Raw genomic sequence first — 16922 nt, 5'->3', positions numbered from 1 at the left:
TGGTCCAGTGTGGTAATGGAGTGATTTGAAGAGTACATAGGAGGTGAAAGATAATTTACTTTTCAACAGTTTTACAGAAGGTGGTGGTAAGGATAATGTTTTCATGGTTTAGGTTGAAAGAGTCTGTCATTCTTCTCTTTTTTTAAATTTAATTTTAATTTGTTGTGCTAATGATTCCAAGGCAAAGAATTTGTGTAGTACGAAGTGTCAGAACAAGAACGTGATTTTGGCTGAGTTTTGGAATGTACCTAGTAGTAGGCTTCACCCTTAGTAGGAAGAAGAGCAACTTTTTACTTGTATCTGGAAACAAATAGGGCTTACATTTATTTTATTTGTATGTGTGTATGCATATCTGTGTATGTGTACATGATCCACATGTGCCATGCCATGCACCTGTGGAGGTTAGAAACAACAGTTTCTGGGAGTCCATTACTGGGTTCCTTGTGGCAAGTGCTGTGGAAGCAAAAAGATAGTTTGTGACATTATTTGAAATTGGGTACAGGATGCAAGAGGGGTTCCTTTTGAATACTGTGTTTTCTTGGTGTAGTGTAAGTCATACTCATTCACAATAAAGGAAAATTGGGACCTGTGAGGATGAAGGAGAAGGTGATAAATAATAAATAGGAAGAGTTAACTGGAAATAGAGGATGACATAATATGATACTCATTTGGCCCTCAGATTTCCCATCAGTTGATGAATGGTCAAATAAGATATGATAACACCAAACAGTGAAATGTTATTTGGCAATAAAAAGAAAAGAAGTACTGATATGTGCTACATAGTGGATGCCCTTGAAAATAAGAACCTGGACACAAAAGAACCCCGTTCTGTAGGATTCTGTTCATACAATATATTCAGAAAATAGAGGCTTATTTACACAAGCCTCCTGGATTAGTGCTTGCCTAGAAGTTCAAAAAAGTAAAGAAGAGTTGGAAGGAAAGTGTCTTAACTTTGCTGAAGTTAAAAGTTTTTTAAAGTAACCAGGTGGTGGTGGTGCACACCCTTCATCCCAGCACTTAGGAGGCAGAGGCAAGCAGATCCCTGAGTTCAAGGCTAGCCTGGTCTACAAAGCAAGTTCCAGGACAACCAGGGCTACATAGAGAAACCATTTTTCAAAAACCAAAGTTAATTAATTAGTTGATTAATTAATTAGAAATTAAAAGTATTCTGAAAGTCAGCACAGTGAGAGTTCCAGTTAGGTGAACACACCATTGTTGTGCCATTTAAGTGAGTATTATAGTTAGGTAAATTATATCTCAGTATGGCTGATTTATTTTTTGTACATACTTTATAGAAATTGTGAATATACAAATAGTATTAGTATTATTGGAATAAATGATAACAATCACCCATAATTCAATATTTAGAAATATTCACTGTGCTTTGGTTGTCTTCTTGTGGTTTTTATGTTTTGCTTTTTTGGGGGGGACAGGGTCTTACCATATAGCCCTGATTGGCCTTGGACTCTATATAGACGAGGCTGATCTACAACACACAGATATTTGCTTCTCAGGTGCACCATGATGCCTGGCTTTACATACATTTTTTAATTTAATTATGTGGTAAGTTATCTATCATTTGCCGAACTTCTTCCAACCAATGTTTTGTTTGTTTTTTCACAGAGTCAAATGTTCTAGCCGGCACTTTAGTTGCTCATACAGATGCAGTCTGGGGTCTTGCCTATAGTGGCATAAAAAATCAGTTACTGTCTTGTTCAGCAGATGGCACTGTTAGGTTGTGGACTCCTCAAGAGAAATTGCCTTGTATTTGCACTTACAATGGAGACAAGGGTAAGTCAGATTTGCCTCTTCAAAAGCAGTGGTTGTTTTTTTTTCCTTGTTTGTTTTTTTTAAAGCTTTATCACTGATTTCTGTGTCTCATGTATATGCACGTGATTGCAGGTGCTCATAGAGGCTAGGATCCCTTGGAGTTACATACAGGCAGTTGTGAGCTACCTGACAGGTGCTGGAAACAGAAATCTGAGTAGCAAACACTCTTACCTGTTTTGTCCAAAGAGCCTTTAAAAAATATATTTGGTGTGTGTGTGTGTGTGTGTGTGTGTGTGTGTGTGTGTGTGTGTGTGTTGCACACACCGCCTTGGCATGCACGTGGAGGAAGGTTAGAGTACTTCTACAGGAATTTATCTGTTTGCTCCACCATTGTTAGGCCCAGTAACAAGGGCCCCCTCTACCTGCTAAGCATCTTGCTTTTCCAAGAAGAACGTTTGTTAAAAAAAAACTGGAAAATAAAAAGGAGTAAGCAATTATTTCTTTCTTAATCCAAAGAGAAGTGTTTAAAGAATTTTATAAAACTTGCCATTAACTTTTTACTTAGTCCTGTTTTACTGGAAGTGCTTTGCAGATGTCAGTGAAGCTCAGTGCTTTTTGACCTTTTTCAGATCATTTTCTATTTTAAAAATAAACATATTTGCACTTAACAATAAGTAGACAAATGATACTACTTAAAAAGGCTGTAGGAAACAAGGACAGCTGCTTGTAAGGACTGATGGGATCCTAGTCTTAAATACACCTGCCTAAAGAAAATGTATGCCATGACTGAGCATATAGTCTGTGTGTTCAGGTTGGGATGGGGCAGCCACAGTCCTTACAACACCTTTAATGAGAAGCACAAATGGGATTGCTTTCATGATTTTTATTATTTTCATTTTTGTATAAAATATGTCTGTATTTGTGTTATGTGGAGAGCAGAGGGCAGCTTGAGGGAATCTGCTCTGTCCTACTATGTGTGGGTCTTGAGGAACAAACTCAGACTGTCAGTCAGGCTTGACTGCAAGCACTCTTACCTGCCAAGCCTTCTTGCTAGCCTGTAAATCTTTATTATAGAAGGGTTTAACCATCTTTACTTTTGGAAGATGTTTGTGCACATCTTTATAATATTGTTGTTGGTCTTATAGTCCAAGTTTTTCAAATTATGTTTTTCATCAGACCTTTGATTTGAGCTTAAATATTGTTTTAAGACATCTTAAGTGGGTAGTATATGTTCAGTTTTGTTTATCTTTTTTGTATTTTGCGATTCTATGATATTTCTGATACCTGGACCTTAAGTAAAAATTAGATTTTTACTTCATCCAGATTTTTAATTATTAGACTCCAGATTTTACCTACTTGTTATTTGAATTTAATGTGTTAAGGAAGATATTTGCTGCATGTTCCACTTTGGGATACTATTATACCAGTGCACTGCACGGTCCAAGCTTTTTTTTTTTTAAGAGAGGGTCTCACTGTGTGGCCCTGCCTGGCCTGAAATGCACAGAGATCCTCCTGTCTTTGTCTCTGTAGTGCTGGGATTAAAGGCGTGCTTCATTTTTATAGATTCAGATTTTGACTTGTATTAACTCTTTGGCAAGGCTTACTATTTGGCAAGAGTCTTCCAAGAGAATGATGTAGGAGAATTCCAGGTTTGGGTTTATTTGTTTGTTTTGGGGGGTTGTTTATTTTGTTGTATTTTTTTTTTTGGTTTTGTTTTGTTTTCATTTTCCCTACGAAGATTGGCAGATAGTTTAAATGAACAGGTTTTTATTTTTTCTCTACCTTAAAAGAAAATGCATAGCAAGATAAGGGTTACACCATGTTAGACTAATAATTTTTATGTGTCTCTACTCTTTGGTTATATTTTTTATAATGTAAAATAGAATATTATAAATAAAACTTCTTAAATAACTGAGAAGTATTTCTTGCCACCCTAACACATAGCTTTCTTTTTCATTATTCATATAATTTCAGAATTTTGTGTGTGCGTGTATGTGTGCAGATAAATACACATGAATCTATTTTGGGCTCTTTACAGGACATGGAATACCTACATCAGTTGACTTTATAGGCTGTGATCCAGCTTATATGGTGACCTCTTTCAATACTGGTAGTGCGGTAATTTATGATTTAGAAACATCACAGTCATTGGTGATGCTTTCGTCACAGGTAGATTCTGGTACGTTTTCATGCATTTCTTTGAAATTTCTTTAAGAAGATTATCACATGAAGGAGGGTGGTCTTTAGCTAATTTTCATAATGACTATGAATTTAATATGGAAAATAGTTTGTGTTACACTGATTGTACATCATTTCTGTATGGTCCAGCCCAGGTCCTGACGTAGTCTAGAACACTGAGCTATTACTAAGGCTCAAGCCGAGTGGTTTGTATTTTAAAGTACTCTGTTCCTTTATTTTTCAGGTTTACAATCTAGTAATCACATTAACAGAGTAGTGAGTCATCCCACACTTCCTGTTACAATAACTGCTCATGAAGATAGGCACATCAAGTTTTTTGACAATAAAACGGGTAAGGCTTCGGGTGATTGAAAGTACTCTTCTGTTATATAAGGAATGTTGCCTTTTGGGTTATGAAATCATGAAGTTAAACTTTTTTTTTGAGTTGCTGGGGACTCACACATGGTACTTAATTACCTCACCACAGATCTACATTCTTGCTGCTAAGCTACTATAACTCATTTTTGCTTTGCTTAGTATAGCACTCTTAAATGTGCAAGTTTTATTTTTGATTATGTATAATATTTTGTCTAATACCATTTCTTTAGATAAAAATCTTCTATTTGAATATTTTCATGTTGTTTTAATATAGCAAAATATATCACTTATTTGGTATTTTGAGTATGTTCTTAAAACTGTTTCTCAGTGACTCAAATGATGGATGGCCTGGTGGGTACTGTTTGCCATCATCTTTATCGTATAGCTTATAGTTCAATCATAGATGTATATATTTCTAAAAATTTATTGTGTGTATATGATGTATGTAATTGGAAGCATGAGCATTACAGCAGACATGTGGAGGTTATAAGACCTGTGGGGTAGGTGCTTGCCTTCATTTATATAGGTTGTGTGGACCAAATTCAGGCCATCAGACTTGTGTGGCAAATGCCTTACCTGTTCAACCATTGCAGTGGCCCAGTGGATTTATTTCTAAGGACCCGTTTTCTGTTATCACCTAGAATATTACATAAAATACTGTCTTTGGGGTGCTGAAGAGATAGCTCAGTGGCTAAAGCTGGTACTGCTCTTACAAAGAATCCAAGTCCGATTCCCAGCATTTATATAGGTCTCCTCATAACTGCATGTAACTCCAGCTTCAGAGGATCCAATACCTCCGTTATCTGCAGGCATCCACACTCATGTGTACATATCTTCTCTCTCTCTGTCTCTGTCTCTCTCCGTCTCCATATCTGTCACATAATGAAAAAAGTCTTAAAAAAATACTCTTTCAGGAAATGTCTGACAACTTGGGCTACTTTGAGGAGAACCTAAACAGGCAGGTTATTTAATGACTTAGAAACTTCATTGTTAACTACAGCATTATTATAAGACAGCAGATTACCAGACCACACAACAAACCAGAATATGGCAAGGCAATAATATTCAGCATTTAGAGGACTATATAAGTCCCAATAACAAATATGGGCAGGTTCCCTTTAACTCTGTATAACAAGGTGAGAACTAAATGAATATTCACAGATCTACATATTGCATAGAAAACCAAATTTCACGTTCATGTGGATGTTCTCAGTTAAATGCCTTTTCAAACCAATTCTGTATTTTATGGAACGTAATTGTCTTCCATTGAGCAAGAGCAGAGATTATTTCTGTTGTGTTTTCAAAAAGATTGGTTTGTTTGAGCTGGGTCACACTGTACTCAGACTAGCCTCAATCTATTCGTCCCTATCAGTTTCTGAGTACTTGTAAATACAGACATGTGTCACTGTATCCAGCCAAAAGATTTCCTTTCTTAACAGAAACTTCTATTTTTGGGGAGAATGGCTTAGCTATTGTTCTATTGCTGTGAAGAGACACCATGACCAAGGTAACTCTGAGGGGGGCGGGAGGAGAGAGAGTGGGGAGAAAGACTGACTGGGCCTGGTGTGGACTTTGAAACTCCCAGTGACACACTTCCTGCAACAGGTCACACCTCCACCAACAAGGCCACACCTAATCCTTTCCAGCAGTGTAACAGTTCAAATGTGAGCCTATGTGGGCCATTCTATTCAAACTACCACAAGGGGTGACCAAAAAGGGTGTCTCCAGAGCTCTTTTTCTGGAAGAAATCAAGAAGTGAGTCAATAAGATTTTACACAGTAAAAAATAAAGTGAGGGTTTGATGATGTAGCTTAGTGGGTATGTGCTTGCTTAACATGCACAAAGCCCCGATTCAGTCCCCAGCATGACATAAACTGAGCATGGTGGTTCATCCCTGTCATCCCAGCACTCAGAAGGTGGAGGTAGGAGCATCCGAGTTGAAGATGAGAGGCAGAGGACCTGAGTTAAGTCCCATCATCTACATTGTGGCTCAGAGCTGTAACTCCAGTTCCAGGGAATCTGCTGTCCTTTTCTGACTTCTGTGGTCTCCTGGATGCACTTGGTGCAGACACTTGGCATATATACACATTAACTAAGTAAAAATACTTCTATTAAAGTTTAAAATCCTTGAGTAGATAGCCAATTCAAGGCTACTCTGAGATAGGAGACTCTAGTCTCAAAATCAAACAAACAATGTTTCTGCATTCTTCCAATTCTTTCTGTTAACAAGTCTAAAGCCTTGTTGGTGTACAGTAGGCTCCACACAATAGAAATTCTAAAAAATTGATCCCCCAGCACCACATGCATATATGTATCTAGTTACATTACTACATTAAACTGTTAGATTATCTTCACATACTGTGTTGTCAAAGATGATTGGTTATTGATTTAAATATTGTCACCTAGTCTGTTCCCATAACTGGTGTTTCTGGTTAGCTAGAATGTCTATGCTATATAATGTATAGTAAATTTGTGGAATTTTTTTTTCAAAAAATCTGAAACATAAAAATTGATATTATGAATGGGTTCAATAAATAAATGAGTAAGCCAAACATGGTGGTACATGCTTCTAATCCCTGCATGTAGGAGACTGAGGCAGGAAGACTTAAGGGTTCTGGGTCATTCTAGAATATATAGTGACACCTTGTCTTACCTTTCCCCCCAATTTGAATAAATAATTTTAATGATTAAAAATGTACTCAAGATTTTATATTGTACTTAATATCTTCATGGAAAGGTGTTGTTCTGCTTTATTGAGAGTTTATTGTTTTCTGAGAGAATTAGGAGATACATATATATGCATACATATATCTGCATGCACAAGGTAAATCCTGCTACATATGGTGGTGGTTTATGCTTTGCTTTAAGAAACAGTAAGTTATGGATGTTTTGTTTTTTTAGGTTTTATTTTCTTAATTATGTGTATGTGTTTGTGTATGAGTATGTGGGTGTGGGTGTCAGTGGAAGCCAGAAGAGAGTGTTGGATCCCTTGGAACTGGGGTTTGCAGATGGTTGCTAGGGGAGTATGAGTGTTAGCACTAAACTCTGGTCCACTGGAAGACTGGGAAGTGCTTGTAACTGCTGAACCATTGCTGCGATTTCCAAGGGAAGAAGATAGAAAAGGTGTTTGGAGGTAGAGTCACAGCGGTAGGGATTTGTGCTGGAGCAGCAATTTCTAATAGGCAAAAGAAATAAAAAATTTGAGAAAGAAAGAGGACCTTTTTAGAATCAGATTAAGAATATTAAACTTTGGGACTGGAGAAATGGCTCAGTAGTTAGCAGTACTTGCTCTTTAATTTCCAGCACCCACATGGCAGCTCATTACTGTCTGTAACTCCAGTTCTAGGGCATGCAACACCTTGTTCTGGTGCCAGGCCTGCATGCATATAGTATACAAGCACACATGCAAGCAAAAGACTCATATATATAAATTTAAAGAGTGTTGAACTTTTGTTTATAATGTGTGCCCAAACTGAAAAAAATGCTTATATATGGCTTTATAACTTTGGTTTGGAAAGATCAATTTGTGCTTTGTTCTGTAGGGTTCTTAACTTAAATTTAAATTTTAAATTAAAGATTTAAATTTATCAGTTTGAGAGGGAGAGAAAGTGTGTGTGTGTGTGTGTGTGTGTGTGTGTGTGTGTGTGGTGTGTGCGTGTGCGTGCATGCATGTGGAGGCCAGAAGAGTTGTGTGTGTGTGTGTGTGTGTGGTGTGTGCGTGTGCGTGCATGCATGTGGAGGCCAGAAGAGTTTCAGATTCCCCTGGAGCTGGAGTTACAGGTGGTTTTGAGCCACCTAATGCAGGTTTTGGAAACTGAACTCCGGATCTCTAAGTACATGCTCTTAACTGCTGAGCCATCTCTCCAGCCCCTCAGTTTCTACCTTTTCTTTCACAGATATCTTCCAGATCTGTAGGACTTTTTTGTTTGTTGTTCTTGTGTTTAATTTTCAGTAGACCCGTAGGCCTAGTAGTGGTCCACCTACTTTGGACGGTGATGCTTACCTGGGTTTACAGAGTTAAGAGCAAAACCACACGGGCAACTGTTTAATGAGACCCTGACTCAGACATAAAAGAAAAAGTGCTGGAGGGGTAGCTTAATAGGTGAGAGAACTGTTTTGGCATATGCAGTCCCTAGACCCAATCCTCAGTGCTGCAAAACTAATAAAATTTTGGTGAAGACAAAATTTTGAGTTCCCTGTACTGTCCTGTGTGATTCTGGGAAAAGGTATTATCTGAGTGAGAGGAGAGGAGAATGGAAGGAAGGAAGGACCTGAATTGGTTGTGAACTTGTTTGTGTAGCAACATTTATCTACATATTTTTTTTCCTTTTTAAAATTTTATTTTACATTGGGAGGTGGTGGCACATACCTTTAATTCCAGAGGCAGACGGATCTCTGTGAGTTCAAGGCCAGCCTGGTCTCCAGAGTGAGTTCTAGGACAGCCAGGGCTACACAAAGAAACTCTGTCTTGAAAACAAAACAGAAAACAAGAAAAGTTTTATTTCATTTATATGAATGTTTGCTTGCCCGTCCATATGCATGTATATCATGTGTATGCTTGGTGCCAAGGAAGTCGGAAAAGGCCATTACATCCTCTGCAACTGGTGTTGTGAATAGTTTTGAACCACCATGTGGGTGTTGGGAGTCACACCTATGTCCTCTACAAGAGCAAATGCTCTTAACCACAGAGCCATCTCTCCAGTCCAAGTATCTGCCATATTCTTGATACCGTTGGTCTTTGGTGAACAGAGTGAAACAAATGGTCCTCAGACTTGTTTTATTGTTTACTGTTTGTGAAATATTGTTCCATTTGACTTGCATATATTAATTTATTTGTACTTTTAAAATTTATTTGTGTATGAGTATTTTGCCTTCAGAGGTCAGAAAAGGGTGTCATATCGTCTGAAACTGTCAGGTTGGTACTGGAGACCAAACCTGGGTTGACCTCTACAAGAGCAGAAGGTGCTCTTGACCTGAGCGAGCACTCAACCTCATTTGCACTTTGAGTAGCTCTAGGCATACAGTATTACATTTTCTCAGTTATAGAAGATGCAGTTTGTCATCTTTTATTTTGTTGTTGGGGGAGGGGCAGATGCCCCAAAATGAATCCAGGCTTTGCACACTGTAGGGCAAATGTCTACCACTGAAGGACCTCCTTAACTAGGAATCTACCCACTGTAATGGAAGACGGTGTTACTAGGAGGATGGAACCAGAAAAAGAGTTGGTTAAATGAGTGAAACTGCAAGTATGTATTATTGAAAATAGGGTCCTAACTACTGGTAGAGGTCTGAAATGTTATGGTCACCATTAGACCAACATCTAGCTTGGTCCAGCGTTGTATGCCTCTATACATAGTCTATCCGGTGGATTACTCAGATTTTGAAGTGACTTTGTGGATAATGTGGAGAAGAATTGACTAAGTTATTGGGCATCTGTCTGGGGAGATGGCTCAGTGGGTAATGGCTCTTGCTGTGCAAGCATCAGGATCTAAGTTCAGATTCCCAGCACCCATATAAAAAGGTGAGCATGACTGCACGTGCCTGTAATGCAAGCATTGGGGGACAGAGACGAAAGATAAAAGATGCTGAGAGCTTGTTGGCCAGCCAGCTTAGCCCAGAAGGCAAACTTTTGGCTCAGTGAGAGACCCTGTCAAGGTAGTAGTAAATCAGAGAGTCATGTATAGTAGATGTTGGGGGCTTTTACTCTTTTTTGGGGGGCACCACCCAGCCAATAAATAAATCACACACAGAGGGTTATTTATTATTACTTTATGAATGCCTGGCCTTAGCTTGGCTTAGTTTCTTGCCAGCTTTCCTTAACTTATTCTGACTACATTTTGCCTCTGGGCTTTTCCTGTTCTCTAACTTCTTTTTTTTTTTTGTTTTTTTTTTTTGTTTTGTTTTGTTTTGTTTTGTTTTTGTTTTTTTTTTTGTTTTTCGAGACAGGGTTACTCTGTGTAGCTTTGTGCCTCTCCTGGAACTCACTTGGTAGCCCAGGCTGGCCTCGAACTCACAGAGATCCGCCTGGCTCTGCCTCCCAAGTGCTGGAATTAAAGGCGTGCGCCACCACCGCCCGGCTGTTCTCTAACTTCTTAACAGAAGTCTTACTCTTACTCCGTGGCTCGCTGTGTAGCTGGGTGGCTGGCCCCTGGAGTCCTCCTCCTTATCTGGCTCCTAGCTCTCCAGTCCCACTTCCCAGATTTCTCCTTCTGTTTATACTCTGCCTGCCATTCCTGCCTATCCTTTCTCCTGCCTTGCTATTGGCCAGTTTATTAGACCAACAGATGTTTTAGACAGGCACAGTAACACAGCTTCACAGAGTTAAACAAATGCAACGTAAACAAAAGTAACAGACCTTAAAATAATATTCTACCACATATAGGAAGACATGTGGCCTTTTGCTTTGGCGTCTCTGTATGCGCTTCTATCCATGTACCCACACCATCAATGTCCATGCAGCATAAACAGACATACACATAGATAGAAAATTATAGCCCCTGCAATAAGCATGTAGCTTCATCTTAGTCTTTAGTTAAGGACATAATACATTTGGCGGTGGGGATCATTCTCAGGAGAGAAGAAAACTAGAACTAGATTAATGAATTGAGTCTACACATAGATAGAAAATTATAGCCCCTGCAATAAGCATGTAGCTTCATCTTAGTCTTTAGTTAAGGACATAATACATTTGGCGGTGGGGATCATTCTCAGGAGAGAAGAAAACTAGAACTAGATTAATGAATTGAGTCACCCTCATAAATGTGACTTGTTTGTTTTTTTGTGAGAGGGTTTCTCTGTGTAGCTCTGGCCCTCCTGGACCCACATTGTAGACCAGGCTGGCCTCGAACTCTGAGATCCACCTGCCTCTGCCTCCTGATTGCTGAGATTAAAGGCATGTGCTGCCATGCTTGGCTATAAATGTGACATTTTAAATGAAGCTTGATGATAGGTGATTGGAAGGGAACTATTTATACTCTTGAGTTTTTTAAGGCTTCTATTGGGAAGATTGGATTCTAGAACTGAAAAATGAATTTTGCTAGACTAATAAAGATACTATGTTATCAGCAGGTGTGGTTACCTGCACAAAATCAAATCAGCATTCCAGGGTATGAGGGAGAGGGAGAGGGCTCAAGAACTATCATCCCTAACTGGAAGAAGGAGAATCCATTTTCTTTATGGGATGTGTATCTATTAAATCTTTCTCTGTCCCATCAGCCAACTCCCAAATAATGACATGGAAACTTATTAATTATGAAAGGTTGGCCTTTATCTCAGGCTTGTCTCAATGAGCTCTTATAACTTAAATTAACCCATATTTTTATTAATTCATGTTCTATCACATGGCTTTTACCTCTATCCCATTCTGTGTGTCTAGCTTGTTCTGCGTCTGGCTGGCGTCTGTGATTAGAGTCGTCTCGAATATTCTCTCTCTGCCTGGAAGTCTTGCCTATCTCTCTTGCTTAGCCATTGGCCATTTAGCTCTTTATTAAACCAATCAGAAAGTGCCTTAGGCAGAGACACATCTTTACAGTGTAAACAAATATTCTGCAACAGATGTGGCCTCTTTAAGGATTTAGGTTGATCATCTTCCAGTGGGAGACCCTGTAACCATGAGTATGTGGGCAGCACAGATTGGACTTGTTGGATTTATTATTATGAAAGTTTGTGCTGGAGAGATTGCTCAGTGTTTAAAAGAACTTACTGCTGTTGCAGAGGACCCTAGGTTCAGTTTCCAGCATCCACACAGTGGTCTTTAACTCCAGTTCTGGGGGAATCCAGCACTTTGTGTGTGCTGGCCTCAGTGGGCACCAGGTACACATGCAGAGCACTTTCATACATGCAGGTAAAACACTTGTACATATAAAACAAAATAAAATTTGAAGAGCCAAAGTTGTGTGCTGAAGAGGCAGAGGCAGGAGGATTATTAGCTCAAGTTCAAGGCTAACCTGGACTACACATCTTATTCTCCTGAACCTAAGGATTAAGGATCGTTGTAGAAGAGGGGAAGAAAGACTGTAAGAACCAGAGGATCGGGAAGTCTGCTGTGAGACAGTGTCTCCTGGGAATACAGAAGCTACACTCATAAAGTCTCACCAGCATGGCTGCCTAACATGAGCTGAACAAGGACAATGTCCATACATAGGCCTCAACCGCATACAAAGAACTGTAGGTGGAACTAAGAAATGCTGAAAGTGGAAGAAAGATTGTTCCCCAAGGAAGAGCACACCAATGATTATCCAACACCAGATGGTCAGCCCCGAAAACATACTACACCAAATGGTTATCCAACACCACATGGTCAGCCCCGAAAACATACTTACAAGTAACATAGTACACACTGATCAGGTTACTTTTAGAAATATGTATGTATATACATGTACTTATATGTACGTTAAAGCTAATGAAAAAAAGGGCTCATGAATTTGAAAGAGAACAAGGGTGGATATATTGAGAGGGTATCTTTAGTCACTGTTCTGTTGCTGTGAGGAGCTACCATGACCACAGCAACATAAAAGAAGGCATTTAATTGGCTTGCTTACAGTTTCAGAGGTTTAGTCCATTTTCATAGTCTGGAGCATGGCAGCACACAGGCAGACAGACATGGGGCTGGAGAAGTAGTTGAGAGCATTACAAATGAATCCACAGGCAGTAAGAAGAAAAGAGAGACACTGGGACTGTCCTGGGCCTTGGAAATCTCAAAGCCCACACCCAGTGACTCACTTCCTCCAACAGAGGCACACTTGCTTCAACAAGGTCACACCTAATCCCTCAAATAGTGCCGCTCCGTAATGACCAAGCATTGAAATATATGAGCCTGTGGGGGGTCATTCTTGTTCAGATCACCACTGAAGGTTTCAGGGAGGAAAGGGAAGAAAATGATGTAATTATATTTTAATCTCAAAAATAAGAGGAAAGAAAGACATGAAATTGGGGGAGGAGATAAGGAAGTGGGGAGTAAATTTGATTAAGCAAAATATATTGTATTAAAATATATTGTATTAAAAATACTATATTAAGTAAATTTTATGTTACCGAGGTATCAGCAACTCCTAAAATTAACCTGTTAATTAACTTTAGTGATAATGAGAAATAAGCAGCTGTGGCTTGAAATCAGCAGAAGCAAAGTATTGCCAAAAAATGATTCAACTTCTTATGGTTTGCATATTTGACTGTGTTCTAGTTTTGTGTTCAGGTCAGCAGCTGTGGCCCAGGGGTAAGTAAGGAGAGTAGGTCTCTTATATCCCAGTATAAAATGTCACACAAGGCCAGCACTATGGCAGATGATCATAACTTAAATTTATAGGACTTCCTGTAAATCAGCATCCTAGTGGTGCTGGTTAAATGGGAACTGATTTTTATAAAGTATCAATATTTGTTATTTTATTCCCTTCTTGGATTTTTTTTTTTAAGACAGCTTTTCTCTATGTAGTCCAGGCTAGACCAGGCCAGTCTCAAACTCACAGAGATCCACTTGCCTTTGTCTCCTAGATTCCGGGATTAAAGGCGTGCATTACCATGCTCGGCCTTGTTTTGTTGTTGTTATTTCAACATATATTTGTGTATATGGGCACATGAATGTAGAGGTCAGAGGACAACTTGCAAAAGTTGGTTCTCCTCCCTGGACTCAAACTCAGGTGGTTATGCTTGGTGGCAAGCCTCTCTCTACTGCATGACCCCAGAATGAATCAAGGTATAATGTTGCTCTTCCTTCATCAAGTCATGTTGCCACTGTAGGACACTCTTTCTCCCCAAAACTTTGTACTGCACAACTTTGTATTTACAGCTTGTTTTAAATTTCAACTTGGTGAGTTGGCACAGAGGTTAAGAACACTTGTTCCTCTTGCAAAAGACCCAAGTTTGACTCCCAGCAGCAAGTGCCTCACAAACATCTGTAACTCTAGTCCCAGTTTCTAGTGCCCTCTTCTGACATTTGGAGGCATCGGGTACCTACTCGGTGCACACATACCTACATGCAGGCAAAACATTCATATGCATGAAGAGGCTCTTCCCCAGCACTTGCTTACGACTTCTAGAAAACTTAAGGGTTGGAGAAATGGCTCAGTGGCCAAGAGCACAGATTGTTCTTGCAGAGGGCCTGAGTTCAAGTCTCAGTACCCATAGCGGGCAGCTAAGCCTGACAATCTAGTTTCAGGAGCCGGCACCTCTCTGACTTCCTGTGCACATGCGCAGACACACATACATTCACATAAATTAAAAATTGAAATAAAAACTTAGAGGGGGTGGAACAGGACTTCCAGAATCTTCCAAGATTCCACTTTCCTCAGACATGTGACCTTCGGTTTATCTACTGAGTCCAGTGAGCCTTTTTCTCCACCTGTAGGGCAATGTTTCATTTAGGAGCAAAGTCTTAAAAATATCAATATTAAAATTTTTCTTCAGACTATTAGTATAATAGATGCATCTTGAAAAATATATTAAGTGAAAGAAGCCAGACACAAAAGCACGTATTCAGAATCTGTTTAGTATAAAATATCCAGAATAGATCAGTCTCTAGAAAGAGTAGACCTTTGTTCCTAGGGACTGGGCAGGGTTGCATACTGGGAACAAGATTTTCTTTTTCAGTGATGAACATGTGTGAGAGATCTTGGTGGTGGTACCCACTGTGAATTGTGTCCTCCCAAATGGTTAAAATTGTAAAAATATGAGTAGTTTTCCAAAACTGAAAATACTGCTATGTTGATGGTGTATTTTAGCTTCTGCCTTTCAACATGAATCTCCTGTTCTGTTTTATAGGTAAAATGATCCATTCTATGGTAGCTCATTTGGATGCTGTTACAAGTTTAGCAGTAGATCCCAATGGAATCTATCTGATGTCTGGAAGTAAGTTTGAACTTCTGTACAACCCACAAACTTCATAAAAGAATTGGTCTTCAGTAACAAGCTTTATTTGTCTTTTACAGGCCATGACTGTTCCATTAGATTATGGAATTTGGACAGTAAGACATGTGTACAAGAAATCACAGCTCATAGGAAGAAATTGGATGAGTCAATTTATGATGTTGCTTTCCATCCGTCAAAGGCATATATCGCCAGTGCAGGAGCTGATGCCCTTGCCAAAGTATTTGTGTGAACCAACATAGACTCACATCATGAAAAAAAGATTGGCTTGGTCAGAAAGAGGGTCTGTCTGCATCACTGCCATCAAGAAGGTTACTGATAGGACACTACATGTGATCTGCCTGGGTAAAGCTATTGGGGGCAGGCTTAAGTTGTTGTCACATCTTCATGTCAGGCTTATTAGTTTAACTGTAATTAACTGTATTTGTGGGACAGAAAGAAAAAGGACTCCAGTATCTGTGCTGTATACTGGATATGAACTGAGTGTAGTTTTTTTTTTTTTTTTTAAGCCAATGTGGAGTCTGATCTTACAACAACAACAACAAAATAAATAAATAAAGGACATTTTTTTGTTGGACTCTGTGTGCTGCCTTAGGGTTAGGAATGTGGTGCTCTTGTGGGGAAGCAAGCTCCAAGAGTAGCGTTTTTCATCTCTTAGTTACCTTACGTTTATCAGTTGAATGCCACAGATTCCCTTTTAAACTTATTTTGCTTTAAAAAAGAAAAAAGAAAAAAGAAAGAAAAGAAAATTTAACTTAAAATATTTTAGCATTAGTTGCACAAAATGTTTGGATAAAATTCTAGTTTTTATAAGTCTTTTTATATATTTAGCCTGTCACCACAGTGCTCAAGATCATATTGATGTTTTTCTGCATTACACAGCCCTAAAACACAGAGCTCTCACTAACCTGCCACCTGTAACCACTTCCTCCTCCTTTTGCCTAATACAGCTCAGCTAAGTCCTTCCTAAGATGCTAAATCACCTTCGTCTACACGTCTTCATGAATCAAGGACTATTAAGTGTATTAAACAAAGCTGTGGAGTCTAGTACTCCAAATGAACTCTTTAAAAACTAATCTGACATCCTATCACTATGTGATATTTTGTACATCTTACTGTATTTACAAGTTTATTTATCAAGGATTATCCATCTTGCTAATGGCCTATTATTTATTTCACTTTTTGTTGGTCTTTATATCCTTTTATTAATGTGCTAAGGGAACCTGTGTATCTATTTTGGAACTCTTTGAACAGTCTAAAATAGACTAAAAATGGGATATTTTATAGTTAAGTTACAAACCAAGGTGTTTCTCCCCAAAACACTATCTTGATTTACCATGATTCCAGAACAAAACAATCTAGTTTAAAAAAAAATTGGAGAATATTTTATTGCCATTACATATATTTAAGGAAGTTGAATCAGGATACTGAAGTCTGCTGGAATTGGACTAGTTTCCCCTGATGTTTTGTTTTGTTTTGTTTAGATGTGCTTAATTTTATGGTGTAACTAAAGATTTTCTTTGTGTAATGCATGATTAAGACAATAAAGTATTTTTTTCTAGTCTTCCAAAAACCTTTTCTGATCAGTTTGCGAGTTTTGATGAGTTTTGTAAGGTTTTTGTTTTCCAGACTATGAATCAGCAAATTTTTAAGATTGTACCACAAAGCAAACGTACAGCTGTTGAAAAATAATGTATATAAAATGCATATAATAAATATTAAATTGTGTACCTGTA

General features: G+C 38.6%; 1 protein-coding gene across 4 annotated transcripts in view; it reads left to right on the top strand.

The window, feature by feature from the left end:
• Window positions 1–16922, top strand: part of Strn3 (striatin 3) — an 89311-nt gene extending 72389 nt beyond the window's left edge. For all 4 annotated transcript variants that reach the window (XM_059279439.1, XM_059279438.1, XM_059279437.1 and 1 more), the window contains 5 exons: window positions 1624–1791; window positions 3809–3949; window positions 4193–4300; window positions 15082–15168; window positions 15249–16922. In XM_059279439.1, the coding sequence (XP_059135422.1) occupies window positions 1624–1791; window positions 3809–3949; window positions 4193–4300; window positions 15082–15168; window positions 15249–15418 (674 nt within the window). In that variant the 3' untranslated portion in view covers window positions 15419–16922. The remainder of the gene's footprint in view (window positions 1–1623; window positions 1792–3808; window positions 3950–4192; window positions 4301–15081; window positions 15169–15248) is intronic.

Source organism: Peromyscus eremicus, chromosome 14, assembly GCF_949786415.1.
Source record: "Peromyscus eremicus chromosome 14, PerEre_H2_v1, whole genome shotgun sequence".
In the NCBI taxonomy this organism is placed as follows: Eukaryota; Metazoa; Chordata; class Mammalia; order Rodentia; family Cricetidae; genus Peromyscus; species Peromyscus eremicus.
The sequence above is the reverse complement of the archived record's forward strand: the minus strand, read 5'-3'. Positions and strand labels throughout refer to the sequence as shown.